Source organism: Bufo bufo, chromosome 2 (assembly GCF_905171765.1).
Source record: "Bufo bufo chromosome 2, aBufBuf1.1, whole genome shotgun sequence".
NCBI classification, from domain to species: Eukaryota; Metazoa; Chordata; class Amphibia; order Anura; family Bufonidae; genus Bufo; species Bufo bufo.
The window spans coordinates 255,880,079-255,900,865 of record NC_053390.1 but is presented as its reverse complement, the minus strand read 5'-3'; the positions used below and the strand labels follow the sequence as shown (position 1 = coordinate 255,900,865).

General features: G+C 43.4%; 1 protein-coding gene across 2 annotated transcripts in view; it reads left to right on the top strand.

Annotated features, from left to right (window-relative positions):
- The window catches only part of BCR (BCR activator of RhoGEF and GTPase), an 80,083-nt gene extending 59,761 nt beyond the window's left edge, over positions 1–20,322 (top strand). For both annotated transcript variants that reach the window (XM_040416426.1, XM_040416427.1), the window contains exons 16-23: positions 3,378–3,512; positions 4,167–4,226; positions 4,452–4,561; positions 4,688–4,827; positions 5,116–5,250; positions 5,340–5,445; positions 13,122–13,284; positions 18,322–20,322. In XM_040416426.1, the coding sequence (XP_040272360.1) occupies positions 3,378–3,512; positions 4,167–4,226; positions 4,452–4,561; positions 4,688–4,827; positions 5,116–5,250; positions 5,340–5,445; positions 13,122–13,284; positions 18,322–18,411 (939 nt within the window). In that variant the 3' untranslated portion in view covers positions 18,412–20,322. The remainder of the gene's footprint in view (positions 1–3,377; positions 3,513–4,166; positions 4,227–4,451; positions 4,562–4,687; positions 4,828–5,115; positions 5,251–5,339; positions 5,446–13,121; positions 13,285–18,321) is intronic.
- Positions 20,323–20,787: the final 465 nt, after the last annotated feature.

Genomic DNA, 20,787 nt, shown 5'->3' with positions numbered 1-20,787 from the left:
GCAAGGGTTAACAGCCAAACAAGACTGTATCTTTATTGCCCTGACTCTGCTGTTTACAGAAACACCCCATATGTGGCCGTAAACTACTGTACGGGCACACAGCGGGGCGTAGAGTGAAAGGTGCGCCGTTTGGTTTTTGGAGGGCTGATTTTGCTGGACTGTTTTTTTGGCACCATGTCCCATTTGAAGCCCCCCTGATGCACCCCTAGATTATAAACTCCATAAAAGTGACCCCATCTAAGAAACTACACCCCTCAAGGTATTCAAAACTGATTTTACAAACTTTGTTAACCCTTTAGGTGTTGCACAAGATTTAATGGAAAATAGAGATACAATTTCAAAATTTCACTTTTTTGGCAGATTTTCCATTTTAATATTTTTTTTCCAGTTACAAAGCAAGGGTTAACAGCCAAACAAAACTCATTATTTATGGCCCTAATTCTGTAGTTTACAGAAACACCCCATATGTGGTCGTAAACAGCTGTACGGGCACATGGCAGGGCGCAGAAGGAAAGGAACACCATATGGTTTTTGGAAGGCATATTTTGCTGGACTGGTTTTTTTGACACCATGTCCCATTTGAAGCCCCCCTGATGCACCCCTAGAGTAGAAACTCCAAAAAAGTGACCCCATTTTAGAAACTACGGGATAGGGTGGCAGTTTTGTTGGTACTAGTTTAGGGTACATATGATTTTTGGTTGCTCTATATTACACTTTTTGTGCGGCAAGGTAACAAGAAATAGCTTTTTTGGCACCGTTTTTTTTTTGTTATTTACAACATTCATCTGACAGGTTAGATCATGTGGTAATTTTATAGAGCAGGTTGTCACGGACGCGGAGATACCTAATATGTATACAATTTTTTTTATTTATGTAAGTTTTACACAATGATTTCATTTTTAAAACCAAAAAAATGTTTTAGTGTCTCCATAGTCTAAGAGCCATAGTTTTTTCAGTTTTTGGGCGATTATCTTAAGTAGGGTCTCATTTTTTTTTTGCGGGATGAGATGACGGTTTGATTGGCATCTATTTTGGGGTGCATATGACTTTTTGATTGCTTGCTATTACACTTTTTGTGACGTAAGATGACAAAAAATGGCTTTTTTTACACCGTTTTTATTTTTATTTTTTTACGGTGGTCATCTGAGGGGTTAGATCATGTGATATTTTTATAGAGCCGGGCGATACGGACGCGGCGATACCTAATATGTATACTTTTTTTTTATTTATGTAAGTTTTACACAATGATTTCATTTTTGAAACAAAAAAAATCATGTTTTAGTGTTTCCATAGTCTAAGAGCCATAGTTTTTTCAGTTTTTGGGCGATTATCTTGGGTAGGGTATGATTTTTGCGGGATGAGATGACGGTTTGATTGTTACAATTTTGGCGTACATGCGACTTTTTTGATCACTTTTATTACCTTTTTTGGGAAGTAAGGTGGGCAAAATTTCAATTTCATCATAGTTTTTTATTTTTATGGTGTTCACCGTTCGGGTAAAGTAACATGACCGTTTTATAGATCAGGTCGTTACGGACGCGGCGATACCAAACATGTGTAGGGAATTTTATTTTTTTCATTTTTTATCAGTGATAAATGTGTTTTTTGATTTTTACTTTTTTTTCACTTTTATTCACTTTTTTTTGACCCAGACCCACTTGGTTCTTGAAGATCCAGTGGGTCTGATGTCTGAATAATACAGTACAGTACAATATATATTGTTCTGTACTGTATTTTACTTACACTGAACAGATCTATGCCATTCAGCACAGATCTGTTCAGCACCATGGACAGCAGGACGCCTGAGAGGCGTCCTGTTGCCATGGGAACCTTCCCCGTCTGCTCAGTACTGCTCAGAACTTCGCAGACGGGGAAGGGTAAGGAGGGGATCTCTCGGGGGGCTCTCTGGGGGCTCTCTCCCTCCCCATCGGGGGGCTGCAAAGGCACAGCAGCCCCCCGATGGGAGAGGGAGGGAGCTCCCTGCGCTGTTAACCTTTTCCATACAGCGGTCCGTACGGACCGCTGTATGGAAAGGGTTAAACGGCTGACATCGCATCGCAGATGTCAGCCGTTTATACCAGGGTGCCAGCAATGTGCTGGCACCCTGGTATCCCCACTAGACACCAACGATTATACAAGGGGAGGCGGGCGGGGGATCGCGATCCCGCCTGCCGCACCGCCCACCGCCCACACCGCCCGCAACCCTCCCCCTGCACCTCCCGCCACCATAAAAATCATTCGGGGGTGCAGGGGGGGGTAAATAAAACTTTTTTTTTGGCATATAAAGTTTCTGATCCCTGCGGTCAGGGACTGCGGGGACCAGAAACTTCAGAAATCGCAGCAAACCGCAGGTCTGAATTGACCTGCGGTTTGCCGCGATCGCCGACATGGGGGGGTCACGGGACCCCCCCGCGCATTTAGCCTAGGTGCCTGCTCAATGATTTGAGCAGGCACCGGGTTCCGATCACTGCCAGCCGCACGGCAGTGATCGAAAATACACAGGGCGTACATGTACGCCCTGTGTCCTTAAGTACCAGGGCACAAGGGCGTACCTGTACGCCCTATGTCCTTAAGAGGTTAATCCGAGCCTGCTGTGGCCCATAGGGCCGCATTGTACTCCATGGCAGCACGGGCGAGTCACAACTACGACACAACCGCACCGTGTGGTTGTACTCTAATGCTTCTTATAATTAGAGGTAATAAAGCAATTAAAGCAATGTATTCGTCATATTCCTCAAAACGAAGATGACAAAGTATTCTCCATCTTCGTTTTAGCTCCATATTCGTCAACTTCGCTAATTCTAGCAATCAAATAGGAAAGTTGACTAGAGGAAGCTAAGTTTTTAATTCGCTATGCGATAATATTACTTTGCTTTTTTTTTTTAATAACTAAAATAATTATAATACTTGATACCGTAATTATTATTATAATCTATTTATTAAAAAAAAAAGCAAAGTAATATAATCTCATAGCGAATTAAACACAGCTGTCTCTATAGTCAACTTTCCTATTTGATTGCTAGAATTAGCGAAGTTGACGAATATGGAGCTAAAACGAAGATGGAGAATACTTTGTTATCTTCGTTTTGAGGAATATGACGAATACATTCGTCATATTCGTCATCTTCGCTAATTCTAGATATCAAACCAATAGGAAAGTTACCTTCAGTTAAAATCGCAATACACGATTATTTAAATCGCATATTAATCGCGATATCTAGAATAATGACGAATATTCGATTTAGACGAATATGAGACTAATATTTAAGCGAATATTCGCGAATTTCATCGAAATCGAATATGGCACCTCCCGCTCATCACTAGTAATTATCTGAAGTGTTCTGTCACAATAACTCTATTGCTTTCTCCGCATACAGGAATTTGAAATTGAACTAGAAGGCTCCCAGACCTTGCGCATCCTGTGCTACGAAAAGTTCTACAATAAGAACAGGCCGTTGAGGGAGGATGTTGGTGAAAGCAGTGAACGTATGGTGGCCAAGGGACAGGTGCAGGTAAGAGCTGGGAACGGGAAGCAGGACATGCATGTAAGGTCAATAGTACAGCATTGAAGAGGTTATCTCCTGAATTTAAACTTTTTTTTTTTTTTACTATTATATCTTTCCATTCTTCGAGTTGCCTTCGCTTTCCTTTATTTGAGTTGATGGACAAGCCCTTAAAATTTTGGCTTATGATATATGTGGGGTGGGCAGAACCTGCATTTTACAAGATGCATTGCATTTAGTGCTTGTCCCCCACATATAGCTCCAGAGATGCATATGGTTTGTAATGCCCCCACAATGTCTGTCTCCGCTGTCTAAAGAAATATAGCAATATATTTGTATGAATTTAGAATAAGGAATGGATGAATTAAAGGTATCTGGAACACTTCCCCGTGCTTTTTTTAATGAAATCACTACACCAGCACTGAGGGGGAGGGGATCAGGGAAGCTGCTGAGCATGTTAGTCCATCCCTGAATGCAGCAGGTGGACTATAAGGATAAACAGCAGGGGGCGCTACCAGAGAGGAAAACCAATCAATGTATATTGCAATAATACTGCATTTGCAATGCCCTATTTATTGCATTGTAATACATGTTGTAGGATAACCCCTTTAGGATACTACCTGTGTGTCAACTTAATCTACTGTTTTCTGCCTCTTGCTACAGTTGGAGCAGCAGCTTGTCATGGGGAAGGATTGGCAGCGATCAGTGGTCTCTATGAATGGGGTAAGTTCTTAGTAGTAAGAATGACTGTGAATGCTGCTGAGGTATGTAGTGTCTACTATGTAGGTCAACACGTTGCAAATTATCCCCCCCCCCCCATCCTTCACTGCATGCCTTACCTTAATTATACTCCATTATGGTCTTTCTTATTTGCATCTTATCTCCTTTGCCACCCCATGATCTTTTGGCCCTGATTAATCGATGGAATCCTGATTAATTTCTCTATAGATAGAGGTCAAACTGTCGATGAAGTTCACAAGCCGGGAATTTAGTCTGAAGCGTCTCCCTTCTCGAAAGCAAACAGGGGTCTTTGGAGTAAAAATTGGGGTTGTAACAAAGTAAGTGTAACCTAACTGCAAAAATGCCTTCAAGGTGTACAGTAATACGCTGAGCCAATGAGAAAGGTGCGACGAGCGCTCTGAACATAGCTTTTCATTTCAGTAATTGTCCTTGTTTACTGACAGGCGAGAGCGTTCCAAGGTGCCATACCTAGTACGCCAGTGTGTGGAGGAAATTGAGAGACGTGGCATGGAAGAAGTTGGCATCTACCGAGTGTCTGGAGTGGCCACAGATATTCAAGCACTGAAAAATGCTTTTGATTCCAGTAAGTAATATGAAAATGGATTACAGGATGGTTTGATTTTTATAGATAATATACAAGTATTGGGCTCTGGTTGTGTCATTCTTACAATCTAGGTAAGTAAAATCCTGCTAGATAGACACTCCAGGATGCTGTATTATGCCAGTCTCACAGACCAGTGTATCACCACCCTGTTGAAAGTAGCCGGGGTCTTGTCCTGTACGTTGGTGCAGCAGGGGACACCAGACCCCTTTTTTTTTTTGGTTTAAACACTAGATACTGAAATGACACTGTTTCATTGTCATCTTTAAGATAACAAGGATGTGGCTATCATGATGAGCGATATGGATGTTAATGCCATTGCCGGAACCCTCAAACTATATTTTCGGGAGCTACCAGCACCTCTTTTTACTGATGAATTGTATCCCAACTTTGCAGAAGGGATTGGTGAGTTTCCATTGTTCTGGAGAATACCTGACAATGACTGTATAAATGCTATCTTCTACCGTCATTCAATGTATCTTATCATTTCTCAGCCCTGTCAGACCCTGTTGCCAAAGAGAGCTGTATGTTGAATTTGCTGCTGTCTCTGCCAGAGCCCAACCTGCTCACTTTCCTCTATCTACTTGACCACCTCAAAAGGTAAAAAAAAAATTCTTTTGTTTCTATTTTCCTTTATGGTTTACTGCTTTTCTTACCGATCACTCTGAATAAGAATCACTTGTCAGATATTTACTACAAGACAATTTAGACTAGCACATTCATAATCGCAGGTGCACATCCATAGAGCTAATATGCAGGAAGAAAACAAAAAAGGTATGGCAGCACAACATTTCACATACAAACAATAAAACTGGGAAATAGGGATTACCGTATTTTTCGCCCCATAAGGAGCCCCCCCCCCCCCCCCCCCAGGGTAAAAATACCTCTGTATCTTATGGGGCAAATACTAATGAGCGCTTCCATTATGGAAGCGCTCATTAGTACCGGAGGATCAGGAAGCGATGAAGGCTCTGTATTCACCGCTTCCTGGCTGTCGGCTGTGAAGGCTGCGCACAGAGTGAGGGCGCTCTGTGACCTCACGCTGTGCGCGCCAGTTCACAACACAGCTGACAGCAGGAGGAAGAGGATCGCGATGTGAGGAGCGGCGGCGTCCAGGAGCAGGAGAGGTAAGTGGGTTTTTTATTTTTGTGATCTGAGGCTGAATTATGGCTGGGGGCTGAGTACATTGGGGATCTGATTGGGGCTGTGAGATGAGGTCTGATTAACATTGGGGGTCTGATTGCTGATCTAAGGTCTAATGAAAAATATTTTTTTCTTATTGTCCTCCTCTAAAACCTAGGTGCGTCTTATGGGCCGGTGCGTCTTATAGGGTGAAAAATACTGTATTCTAACTTAAAGTGGTATTATAGATTGAGCACTCCCCGCCCATCTGCCTAGGGCTTCTCAGCAGAGTACCGTATTTTTCGCTTTATAAGACGCACTTTTTCCCCCCCAAAAGTGGGGGGAAAATGGCAGTGCGTCTTATAAAGCGAACACTGCCATGTTTACTTTGGTCACGCTGATACATCGCAAGCCGCGATGTATCAGAGGGGTGGGAGGAGGGGACGGAGGCTGGCAACACTCGCGGCGGGGCCCGATGCAGTCACTGTACTGTAATACATCGGACCCCGCTCACGGTAATTATCACATGTAAAGTCTATAATCTTCAAGCAGTGTCTCTGCTTTAAACTAGGGCAATCCTCTGTAGTGCAACTCACTAGGAAAGCGGCAGGCAGAGCGGCAGCGTAACCTCGCGATTCTCACTCATTCATGGGAAGGAAGTGGGAGGAGCATTAATGAGTGAGCATCGCGAGGTTACGCTGCCGCTCTGCCTGCCGCTTTCATAGTGAGTTGCACTACAGAGGATTGCCCTAGTTTAAAGCAGAGACACTGCTTGAAGATTATAGACTTTACATATGAAAACGGCTTCATTACACTCTGCTTTCTTCTATAACAGTACTCACTATGAAAGCAGCGGTCCTGCCGGCGCGTGACGTCACTCACTCGGTCATGCTCCTCCCACTTCATTAATGAAGCTGGCAGGAGCGTGACTGAGTGAGTGACGTCACGTGCTGGCCGGACTGCTGCTTTCATAGTGAGTACTGTTATAGAAGAAAGCAGAGCCAATAAAAGATTTTACATATAAAGTCTACTATGTGCCCTGTGGTGTAATGGGGGTCACTATTCACACAGGGACAATATACTGTGACACATGATACTGTGAGGTCACAGTATCAGATGTGTCACAGTATATTGTCCCTGTGTGAATAGTGACCCCCATTACATAAGATGCTATATATGATGCTACATCCCCCGTAGTAGTGCGTCACCCACAGGTCCCCCCATAACAGTGCGTCACCCACAGGTCCCCCCATAACAGTGCGTCATCCACAGGTCCCCCCATAACAGTGCGTCACCCACAGGTCCCCCCATAACAGTGCGTCACCCACAGGTCCCCCCATAACAGTGCGTCACCCACAGGTCCCCCCATAACAGTGCGTCACCCACAGGTCCCCCCATAACAGTGCGTCACCCACAGGTCCCCCCATAACAGTGCGTCACCCACAGGTCCCCCCATAACAGTGCGTCACCCACAGGTCCCCCCATAACAGTGCGTCATCCACAGACCACCATTAGTTCAAAACCCCTCCAAAAGCACACCATTAGTTCAAAACCCCTCCAAAAGCACACCTTTTGGTTAAAAAATTTTTTTTCTTATTTTCCTCCTCAAAAATCTAGGTGCGTCTTATCATCAGGTGCGTCTTATAAAGCGAAAAATACGGTATATATTTAGCTGACTATCACTGAAAGCAACTACCTAAAACCTTAACTTTTATTATAAATACTTTAATAACAAAACAAATCCCAAAAGGATATATAAGAATACAACTGCAGAAGGAGCTAAGATAACCTGGACAGGCAGCCAGTAAATAGGGACAGCACGTCCATACACCTAATGTCTGTCCCTAGTTAACCCTAGAAAAATATCCTCAGCCCAGAGATACACCTAGTCCCTATATACCAAGTAAGGGACTGTGAACCAAGCAAGTATTGCGTATCAAATTTACGGGACATTCAATCACGTATCGTGGATTAGATTGAAGTTAGGGCCTTGTAAGGACAGGTTAGCCAAGGCACGCGGACAGAGTGCGCCTACCATCCAGGTGTATCTCTGGGCTGAGGATCTTTTTCTAGGGTTAACTAGGGACAGACATTAGGTGTATGGATGTGCTGTCCCTATTTACTGGCTGCCTGTCCAGGTTATCTTAGCTCCTTCTGCAGTTGTATTCTTATATATGAGTCCTTTTGGGATTTGTTTTGTTATTAAAGTATTTATAATAAAAGTTAAGTTTTAGGTAGTTGCTTTCAGTGATAGTGATTTTATTATTTCAACTATCCTTAAAGGTATATTTTTCAGTGAAACAGTTTTATATATGTAGCTGGTTCCTACACTGCCCTAAATATTGTAGGCTTAGTCAAGCCCAGGAGAGGCAGTTCTGTTAGTGTTAGGGACCCATCTGCGGAAGACACCTTGACGCCTGGTAGATGGGCCCGACACACGTTTGATCAAAAATGTGCGCAAAACGCTTCTATTTTTTTCATTTATAGCAGGTATTATACCACTTTAAGTTAGAATGATCCTTATTTCTCAGTTTTATTGTTTGTATGTGAAAAGTTGTGCTGCCATACCTTTTTTTTTTTTTTTTGTTTGCTTCCCGCTTGTCAGATTTAGTTATTTTTATCCTTTTTGTAATCTGTTTAGGCCTGTTTAACATTTGCAGAGAACAGCCTGCTAAAGCTGGCAGAGCTCTCTGGATCCGGCATTGCCGGACGTTTACAGAATGCCCACTGGCCCCATTGACTATAATGTAAATATGTCCGGATTCGGCTGGACAAATACCTCTGCTGGAACAGCCTGTAGCAAATGTGAAACTGGTACGATTATTTTCTTCTACAAGAAAAACATTTATTTGAATTGCCGGACAAGCCCTTTAAATTTCAGTGTATGATATATGTTTAGGCTACTTTCACACTTTGAAAAACGATTATGATGGATTTATTATGTTGCTCATTTCCATGGTGTTGTCCTTGGTCAGATTTGAACCTAGAACCGTGCTCTGCACAGTTAAGTGTAGACTGGACAGACGTCTATAGTCAATGAGTGGTCCACAAGTGGTTAATTCAACACTTTAACCACCTCCGGACCGCCTAACGCAGATTCGCGTTCCGGAGGTGGCAGCGCTGCGCACAATCACGCATATACGCGTCATCTCGCGAGACGCAAGATTTCCTGTGAACGCGCTCACAGGAACGGAAGGTAAGAGAGTTGATCTCCAGCCTGCCAGCGGCGATCGTTCGCTGGCAGGCTGGAGATGTGTTTTTTTTTTAACCCCTAACAAGTATATTAGACGCTGTTTTGATAACAGCGTCTAATATACCTGCTACCTGGTCCTCTGGTGGTCCCCTTTGTTTGGATCGACCACCAGAGGACACAGGTAGCTCAGTAATATGTTGCACCAAGCACCACTACACTACACCCCCCCCTGTCACTTATTAACCCCTTATTCACCCCATATAGACTCCCTGATCACCCCCCTGTCATTGATCACCCCCCTGTCATTGATAACCCCCTGTAAGGCTGCACTCAGAGGTCCGTATGAATTTTATGGATCCACTGATAGATGGATCGGATCCGCAAAACACGTACGGACGTCTGAATGCAGCCTTACAGGGGAGTGATCAATGACGGAGGTGATCACCCCATATAGACTCCCTGATCACCCCCCTGTCATTGATAACCCCCTGTAAGGCTCCATTCAGAGGTCCGTATGATTTTTACGGATCCACTGATAGATGGATCGGATCCGCAAAACGCATACGGACGTCTGAATGGAGCCTTACAGGGGCGTGATCAATGACTGTGGTGATCACCCCATATAGACTCCCTGATTACCCCCCTGTCATTGATTACCCCCCTGTCATTGATCAACCCCCTGTAAAGCTCCATTCAGATGTCCGCATGATTTTTACGGATCCACTGATAGATGGATCGGATCCGCAAAACGCATACGGACGTCTGAATGGAGCCTTACAGGGGCGTGATCAATGACTGTGGTGATCACCCCATATAGACTCCCTGATTACCCCCCTGTCATTGATTACCCCCCTGTCATTGATCAACCCCCTGTAAAGCTCCATTCAGATGTCCGTATGATTTTTACGGATCCACGGATACATGGATCGGATCCGCAAAACACATACGGACATCTGAATGGAGCCTTACAGGGGGTGATCAATGACAGGGGGGTGATCACCCCATATAGACTCTCTGATCACCCCCCCTGTCATTGATCACCCCCCCTGTCATTGATCACCCCCCCCTGTCATTGATCACCCCCCCCTGTCATTGATCACCCCCCTGTCATTGATCACCCCCCCCTGTCATTGATCACCCCCCCTGTCATTGATCACCCCCCCCCTGTCATTGATCACCCCCCTGTCATTGATCACCCCTCTGTAAGGCTCCATTCAGACATTTTTGTGGCCCAGGTTAGCGGAATTATTTATTTTTTTTCTTACAAAGTCTCATATTCCACTAACTTGTGTCAAAAAATAAAATCTCACATGAACTCACCATACCCCTCACGGAATCCAAATGCGTAAATTTTTTTAGACATTTATATTCCAGACTTCTTCTCACGCTTTAGGGCCCCTAGAATGCCAGGGCAGTATAAATACCCCACATGTGACCCCATTTCGGAAAGAAGACACCCCCAGGTATTCCGTGAGGGGCATATTGAGTCCATGAAAGATTGAAGTTTTTGTCCCAAGTTAGCGGAAAGGGAAACTTTGTGAGAAAAAAATAAAAAATATCAATTTCCGCTAACTTGTGCCAAAAAAAAATAAATTCTATGAACTCGCCATGCCCCTTATTGAATACCTTGGGGTGTCTTCTTTCCAAAATGGGGTCACATGTGGGGTATTTATACTGCCCTGGCATTCTAAGGGCCCCAAAGCGTGAGAAGAAGTCTGGTATCCAAATGTCTAAAAATGCCCTCCTAAAAGGAATTTGGGCACCTTTGCGCATCTAGGCTGCAAAAAAGTGTCACACATCTGGTATCGCCGTACTCAGGAGAAGTTAGGGAATGTGTTTTGGGGTGTCATTTTACATATACCCATGCTGGGTGAGAGAAATATCTTGGTCAAATGCCAACTTTGTATAAAAAAAATGGGAAAAGTTGTCTTTTGCCAAGATATTTCTCTCACCCAGCATGGGTATATGTAAAATGACACCCCAAAACACATTCCCCAACTTCTCCTGAATACGGCGAAACCACATGTGTGACACTTTTTTGCAGCCTAGGTGGGCAAAGGGGCCCACATTCCAAAGAGCACCTTTAGGATTTCACAGGTCATTTACCTACTTACCACACATTAGGGCCCCTGGAAAATGCCAGAACAGTATAACTACCCCACAAGTGACCCCATTTTGGAAAGAAGACACCCCAAGGTATTCCGTGAGGGGCATGGCGAGTTCCTAGAATTTTTTATTTTTTGTCACAAGTTAGCGGAAAATGATGATTTTTTTTTTTTTCTTTTTTCTTACAAAGTCTCATATTCCACTAACGTGTGACAAAAAATAAAAACTTCCATGAACTCACTATGCCCATCAGCGAATACCTTGGGGTGTCTTCTTTCCAAAATGGGGTCACTTGTGGGGTAGTTATACTGCCCTGGCATTCTAGGGGCCCAAAAGTGTGGTAAGGAGTTTGAAACCAAAATCTGTAAAAAATGACCAGTGAAATCCGAAAGGTGCTCTTTGGAATATGGGCCCCTTTGCCCACCTAGGCTGCAAAAAAGTGTCACACATGTGGTATCTCCGTATTCAGGAAAAGTTGGGGAATGTGTTTTGGGGTGTCATTTTACATATACCCATGCTGGGTGAGAGAAATATCTTGGCAAAAGACAACTTTTACCATTTTTTTATACAAAGTTGGCATTTGACCAAGATATTTCTCTCACCCAGCATGGGTATATGTAAAATGACACCCCAAAACACATTCCCCAACTTCTCCTGAATACGGAGATACCACATGTGTGACACTTTTTTGCAGCCTAGGTGGGCAAAGGGGCCCATATTCCAAAGAGCACCTTTCGGATTTCACTGGCCATTTTTTACAGAATTTGATTTCAAACTCCTTACCACACATTTGGGCCCCTAGAATGCCAGGGCAGTATAACTACCCCACAAGTGACCCCATTTTGGAAAGAAGACACCCCAAGGTATTCCGTGAGGGGCATGGCGAGTTCCTAGAATTTTTTATTTTTTGTCACAAGTTAGTGGAATATGAGACTTTGTAAGAAAAAAAAATAAAAAATCATCATTTTCCGCTAACTTGTGGGCACTTGCTAAAAACTCCTGGAGAACCCCCTTTAGGATAGATTTTAGGCGCAGAGACATTGGTAAATCCGGGCGAATATCTTGTAGGGCTAGCTCAGCTCAATGTAATGTTATAATTTTAATCCTTTGCTTCATTCTGGAGAAAAAGTTGTTTTTAACAATATACAAATGAGCAGTTAAGTGCACTGAGGGCCGGCCCAAACCACTTTGTGGACCCTTGATCCTCCTGCCTCCCCCCCCCCTTCTTGGTTCTTTCATAGTCATTTCACCAGGCCCTGTCAGTCAAAAACAGAGAGGGGCTGGCAGAAGGAATACGGGTGCACCGAGTGGTGTAGGACCACCCTTGATGCACTCAGCTGCTCATCTGCATATGGATTAGAAGTACTAAGTATGAAGGAGCAGATCATTAATGGTGCCTTCATACAAGGCTGAACGGTGACGACAGAAATCAAAAACGACCTCATTCAGGTGAATGAAACTGATTTTCAGTAGCAGAAATTTCTGCAACAAATTCTGCCGTGTGTGAAAGCTCCCAAGTGAAAGACATCATTACCTTCATTCCAGCTAGCTCTATAAGGCATTGTGCCTGGTTTAATAGTTGACAGATTCAATTTAAAAAAAATCCTTGGGTGAAGATGATGATGATACAGTGATTCACCACGGTTTTGCAATAAGGTTACTGGCCACGTGGCTTTTACTGGTAAACATGTAAGAACTGCGACCAGTAACCGTATTGTAGAACCTTTGGCTGTGCGGCATTTTACAGCAACGTGTGAACCAAATATGTTCTTCAGGCTCTAACCCTACATCACAACAAGGAGCTGTTTTGTCTGGTAATGTACTTTTTGTAATTCTGTCCTGTATTTTGTATTAGGGTGGCTGAGAAGGAGGGTCAGAATAAGATGTCCCTTCATAACATTGCCACAGTCTTTGGTCCAACGTTACTCCGCCCTTCAGAAAAGGATAGCAAGATCCCTACCAACCCCACCCAGCCGATCAGTATGGCAGACAGCTGGAGTCTGGAAGTGATGTCGCAGGTAAGCTGGGAGTATCCTTGAGTTTCACACTTTTTTAATGTTACTTACTTACTAATTTATGTATTAAAGTGGTTGTGCCCGGGCTACAGATAATGATGACCTATCCTCAGAACATTGGATCAGCGGGGGTCTGACACACTGCTCCCCACCCATCAGCTGTTTTGGGTAGCCACGTTGCTGGAAACTATATAGTGTACAGAGCTAGAAGCAGACAGCTCTGTACACGGTGTATCAGCCATGCCAGCATCCATTGCAGCGAATGGGAGCTGATCTGCAGTGTACCAAGCCTTCTTCTTTTGCTCCATTCACTGTACAGTTGCCGGTGCCGTGGCTGCCAGAAACAGCTAATTCTGGGGGTTCCTGGTGTCAGACCCCCACTGGTCTGATATTGACGACTTAATCTGAGGATAGGTCGTCAATATCTGTAGCCCAGACAACCCCTTTAATTTTCTATCATTTTATACATGGTTCTTAATGACATCAAATGGTGTTGTTACACAGCTAATGAAATCATAAGTAAATACTTTTGTACATAAAGGCTTTAGTTATTTACGCCACTTCTGTGACACGCCATGTTGTGGCACAATCTGCGACTTATCCCCGCTCACACCAGGTCTGAAAAAGTAGGCAGGGGTGGGGGATGGGGCTGCGGGCCCGCCTCATTCATCATTTTCTACGCCTAGTTTAGGTTTAGAAAATGGTCTAAATGTAAGACAGCAAGGAAGCTGTCTTATATTTAGAATTGGCGGTAGGCACGCCAAAGTTATGTAGAGGCCGGCGCCTTTACATAACTTTGGCGATCCACTGCCAGGGGAGGCGCTTATTAAGACCGGCGTCTGAAATGCCAGTTTTAATAAATGTGCCACTATAGGGTGCAGATTTGTGTACAAAAACTCTTCACAAAAAAGACATAAATGTTTCATTTTTATGTGGTTTTTGGTGCAGATTTGATGTGGATTTTCTGCAGATATCAACCTTCCATGGAAAAAGGTGAAATCTGCACAACTGGTTAATTTCTGCACCTAAAAAACAAAAAAAACAAAGTGTACATGAGATTTGTCTAATCTTTTGCACTTTGCTGGTTCTATATTATGCTGTGGTTTCATGTGCAGGCACCCTTGTACTTATGGAATGTTCCGAGAAACTCATAGTTATAAAAGACTTTCTATGCATTATTTCATTGCATTCTCATTGCAAGTCTTTGTATGCATAAAGATCCTCATCAAGGTTTGTAACACTAAGTATAGCACCACCTCTACAGAGCATATGCACCCACTACTAATTGGATTGTAAGCACTGGTGTTATGGTGTTATAGTATACACAGGTCATATCATCAAGGTCTAGTAGGTTATTTGTGAATCCACCAAAAAATCACAGACCTCTCCCTAACCAAAGCCTTTATCTGGGGCAGATCTCGTGCCAAATTTAGTCTAGATACATTAAAACGTCCCAAAACAGAGGGAGGTATGGCATTACCGGACTTTTACATTTATTATCTAGCGGGCCAATTAAGGCTCATACATACCTGGTATACAACCGATAACCTGCCCACCTCGGAGCACTTTTTAAAACAATACCTGAATTGTCACACGTTATGGTCAGTTCTGGAAATGCCCCCTAAATTCCTGAAGCCACTTTTGCCGCTGCATAAGCTAGCCCAAACAGTATGGAAGGAGGCTAAAACACTGTCACAATTTACAGAGGTTGTTTCTGATATTCCTATGTGGGGCAATCAATCGCTGCCACAAACGCAGGTGGTTATGGGAGCGGATAGATGGCAATTGGCAGGGGTTATAACCCTTGGAAACATTTATAATCAGGGAGTAATAACGTTTGAGGCATTATCATAGAAATACAATATCCCCAGAACACATTTCTTCTCATATTTACAACTTAGATCCGCCATACAGAGTAAATTCCCAAATGGCGGCCTAACGATCTCGAGATACCCACTCATAGGAGTAGTCAAAACCCAAGGTCCTAGAGGTCTAGTATCAGTAATCTACTCACACCTGGTCCAGGCGAAGGTTAGTACCAATCCCCTCACAGTAATTGACAAATGGAAAAAATGGATACCCACACTTGCAGAAGAATCCATACCGGCTTTATTAGAATCTCATTTACAAGTACCACCAGCGGTCAATAACAAAATAATCCAACTATATATTATTAATCAGGCATATCTCACACCAACTAGGCTACATAGAATGGGTAGAGCGGTATCCACGGCATGCCCTCGGTGTGGGGAACTAGAGGCAGATTTCTGGAGATGCAGCCCATTTGCCGCATTTTGGGGGGAGGTGACTGCATTCCTTTCCAATCTGCTGCCAGTCCAGGTGGATTGCACCCCTGAGGTTTGCCTACTGGGAATAATGGATGAAGATGTATGGGACCTATATACGACAACTTTTTTAAGGGAATCCCTTTTCATGGCACGTAAGTGTATTGCTTTGAGATGGGTACGACCCCAATACGCCGAACTTATCCATGTGGAAACTGCAGATAAATCAGATACTACCATATATAGTGTTGGTGTTCGCAATAAACCACAAAAAATTTGACAGGGTCTGGGGTAGGGATCGACCGATTATCGGAAGTACCGATATTATCGGCTGATATTAAGGATTTTGCTAATTATCGGTATCTGCATCTAACCTTGCCGATAATGCGTATAAAGCGAATACTAGTGAGAGCTTATGGAAGCGCTCACTAGTATGCATCGGGAGCAGGGAAGAAGCGCAGCAAGTGCTTCCGATACTCACCCTCCCTGGTCTTCTTTGATGGGGCCTGCGCTGTACTGTCCTGATCCCGTACAGCGTCAGGACGTAGTGCACGCACTATGACCTGACTCTGCACGCTGTCAGGTGACAGTGCAGTGCGGGCCGGAGAACACAGGGGAGCGCGACACCGGACCCGGTGATTAAGAGGAGCCGTGGCGCAGGAGAGGTGAGGAGTTTTTTTTTAGGGTCTGATAGGGGTTAAATAAAGTCTGATCTGAGGTCTGATAGGGGTTAAATAAAGTCAGTGAGAAGGGGGGATGGTGTGGAAATTGGCATTTGGCACTAGTATATTATAAATGTAAATTATAAATTGACTACCAACTAAGGGCTTTATTAATTTATAATTTACCATACATTTATAATATACTAGTGCCAAATGCAAATTTTCACCACCACCACTGCCAACTGATATAATATATAAAATGGCGCTATAAACTATCGGCCTGAAAGTTCACAGATTATCGGATCTAAAAAATCTATATCGGTCGATCCCTAGTCTGCGGCCTGTACTCAACCTCGAGACTGAAGCGTTAACTCTGTTTGTATTAAGAATTGTAACTGGAATGTTTGATCTTGATGACATTAATCTGATGTTAATAAAAGAGTTTAAAAAATAAAATAAAATCACAAACCTTGTTTTAACGCCTTCAGCTAGGCTGGATACATAGAGGACTTTGGTAATCAGCGAAAAATAATCCCCTCTAAAAACATAACCTTTATGTTAGGGCATTCAGGGAAAGTTTGGAAGATAGTGGGATCGCTCTTTTCAGGGCTTCTATTCCGCTTCGGTATGGACAGAATATAGCTAGATCCCCGGTCTTCATAAACCGATTGGATATTCCCTCTGATAAACAATTTAGGTCTCCAGCGTATCTTATTTTTGGGTTATTTGGTTTAATAAAGGTTGTGTTTTTAGGGGAGATTATTTTTCTATGATTATTATTTTTTTTTTATTTTTTTTTAACCCACCAGTAAGAAATAGTCCATTATAGAAAGTGACTGGTTGTCTTCTGCTGGACCTTTGGTGCCCATTATTGGGTTATAGTCACACTATGGCACACAATATGACACACTGGAGAATCTTCTGGTGGGCCTGTCTTACCTTAGTGTTATTGGGCATCTGTCAGCAGATTTGTACCTTTGAAACTGGCTGACCTGTTGCTTGTGCGCTTGGCAGCTCTGTTTGGTCCTATGTTCATATGTGCCCGCATTGCTGAGAAAAATTGAGTTTTAATATATGCAAATTCTCTAGGAGCAACGGGGGCGTTTCCCTTACTCCTAGAGGCTCAGCTGTCTCTGTAACTGCCACGCCCTCTGCACTTTGACAGAGCCGAGCATGATGAAGTTTTCACTGCCTGGCTCTGTCAATCAAAGTGTAGAGGGCGCGGCAGTTGCCGAGAGAGCTGAGCCCCTTAGGTGTAATGACAACGCCCCCGTTGCTCCTAGAGGATCATTGACATATATTAAAACATCATTTTTCTCAGCGATGCGGGCACATATGGACATGGGACCAACACAGATGTCTTCAGCTGCCAAGTGCACATGGAACAGGTCAGCCAGTTTCATAGGTACAAATCTGCTGACAGATGCCCTTTAAAGTCCTCATTGTTGGACTTAATAAAATGCTTTTATAGGTAGAAGACAAACTATTGAATGAATTTTACGTCTGTGAGAGAGTGCCCCTCTACAGATCATTCTCTAATGTGTTGGCAGATTAGCATGGCTGCACATTACTGTGAGTATCTGTGCATACACAAGTGATCTGCCTGGTAAATCGAATCAGCAATTGTGCGCTCCGCGCTAAAATTTGTTTAGCGGCACATTCGCTCTGATATCATCACGCATGTGCCGATACTTGCAGTAACAGTGCATGAACAGGATTACCAAGGCCGTGTGAGATGTGCGGCTATGTTAATCTGCCGGCAGAGGGAGCGTCCTGAGCTGTGGGGACACGCTCATAAATGCACAGTGGGGGAGATTTATCAAAACTGGTGTAAAGGCCGCCCATAGCAGCCAATCAGATTCTACCTTTCAAAAGGAGCTCTGATAAATGAAAAGTAGAATCTGATTGGTTGCTAAGGGCAACTGAGCCATTTTTTTCCCTTTTTATCAGTTTTGATAAATCTCTCCCACTGTTTATTGACACTGCAAAACACATAGGAAAGGTCTCAGATTTGCACTTTTATTTATTTATTTTAATTGTACCATGTTTTGGGCCTGAATTTATGCCTTTTCCTTTGTTGGTTTGTTTTTCAGGTGCAGGTTCTGTTGTATTTTCTGCAACTAGACACCATTCCCACCCCAGACAGCAAACGTCAGAGCATACTCTTCTCAACGGAAGTGTAACCCAGTACCCGCCCGCGCGCTGTTCTTATTACTGAAGCTGAAGGAGATGTGTGCTGTCTCTGGGCTTTTTCCTACAAGCCAAAGAGAATGAGGGACAGTGATTTTTTTCCTAAATCAATATGAGGCTTGCACTAGAAATGTACTGGCACAGAAAAGTGCTAAATGTTTAATTTATTTATTTATTAGCTAATAGGTAACTTGTAGCTCAGCAGTGGACCAATGGCTTCCATCCCTACACCACAGCATGGTGTGGAAGCCATCCATATCTCTTCAAGAGCCAAAAGATCCTAAGGTTTTCCTGTAGATCTCTCCACAATAAAAGGAACCCCAGTGCTTTTTTTTATTATTCCCCATTCCAGTCATTACTATGTATGTTTATTGCACCCCCAAAACGCCATGTTCTCTCATGTCTGATTAGACTGTAGGTGATCTAGTTAGAAGTTGCAGCTCCTACTTGTCAATGCAGTGTTAACATGATATATAAATGCAATAGCTAATGTTTATTCTATATAGGACTCTTTCCAATAAGCTTCAGAACTTGGCCCGGCCACTAGGTGTCAGGATAAGCCACCAAGACAGACCTGCTGTTGTATTAACCTTTCCAATGCTGGATGTATCGAAGGTCCACATTTTTAGCGTTGGGCGTAGGACTTCCTTGCGCCTATTTCAGGTGTATTTGTAGTAATTTTTGAAACATTTTTTTTATAGTCTGTGATATTTGCAGCATGTTTTAGCTGGTTCTTTCTTCTGACTAGCCTTCAATGTGAAAAGAAATTCTATCCAAAAATCAGGATCCCGTTTTTTGCAGGAAACTTCAGATTGAACAATTCTTAATAGATTTATTAAATGTCATTTATCTTAATCGGCGATTCTTTCCCAGCCCATTGCTACAGAAAAGTGTAATACAGCACTGTGCAGCTATGCTACCTTTTACATTTATAGGATGATTGTTAGAAAATGATCTCTTGGCCTTGGTAGATTTGTTTAGTTTGTGCAACAGAATATCCTGCGTCACCGGCTAAATTGTCTACACTGGGATCTGAAGCCATAAAGTGAGTTACTGACTTTATCTCCAGTATTTGCTCCACTCAGCGGCTGATGGAATAATGTATTGGACAATTTTACAGAGTGAAAGCGGAGCTGGTCTCTGTGTTCAGGTGCTTCATTCACTGCCAGATATGTGGAGACCTTTTCTCCACGTATTTCACTACCCTGTTGTACAGTTTTAGGTGTGATCTGTGCACAGCGAGTACAAGGGCATGTCATGCGTGTGATGTGCTATGAAGTGGGCCGCCTTGCCTTTTGGGGTGAGGGGGTTGCAGGGCGGTAACTGAGCACATATGGTGCTTTTGTGTGCGATGTCTTGCAATATGGAACCAGAATCCTCCTAAATGTTTAAGTGGAGGAAAGTGGAGGATTTGGGGTTGAGAGACGATTAAAAGATAAGACGTCTTAAAGCATCTCCCACCATGTTATCTTAGATAGTGGGATTCTAGATCCTAGAGCTCTGTCACCATTGAGCAGAAATTCATATAATGTAAATTGTATTTGAATGTGTTTTAGACGCAGCAATATAAAATGAGAATGATGAGAAAAAAGTCTGGGAAACAATGTCACATGGCTGGTCATACCATCTAAGCAGAATGGGCCATAAGCAACGTGAAACCAATTGATCAGAACAGCAGCACTCTTTAGAAAATATTTCTAGGAAGAGTTGATAAACCTCGAAATTTTTAAGGGGTTGTTCAAAACTGTCACCAGTGAGCGCCATGGCCTCTTCCTGACCTAGGACGTTAACGTCACGTGGCCTAGGCGCAGCTCAGTCCCATTCAAGTGAATGGACCTGAACTGCAATACCAAACGCAGCTGCTGTCCAATGGATGGCACTATGCTTGTTGAGCTGTGAGAAGCATCCCCAGAGCTCCACAGCCTCGTCAAACAGCTGACTGTCTGGATCTCCCCCCTCATAGCGAGAAGGGGGTGATTTAGCGGGGTGGCCCAGACTATACGGAGTGCAGTGGAACTAGAGGAAGAGTCTGCAGTTTATTCCAATTTTAATTTATATTTATTTATTTCTTTATTAAAAAGTACAAATGTAAATTTTCATTTTTTTATGACTTATTGGTTAGACTACTTTCACACTGGCGTTTTGGTTTCCGTTTGCGAGATCCGTTTCAGGGCTCTCGCAAATGGTCCAAAACGGATCAGGTTTGCCCTAATGCATTCTGGATGGATAAAAATCTGCTCAGAATGCATCAGTTTGCCTCCGTTCAGTCTCCATTCTGCTCTGGAAGCGGGTCTTGGTGTCCGCTTGACGATGCGGAGGAAAATGGATCCGTCCTGACACACAATGTAAGTCAATGGGGACGGATCCGT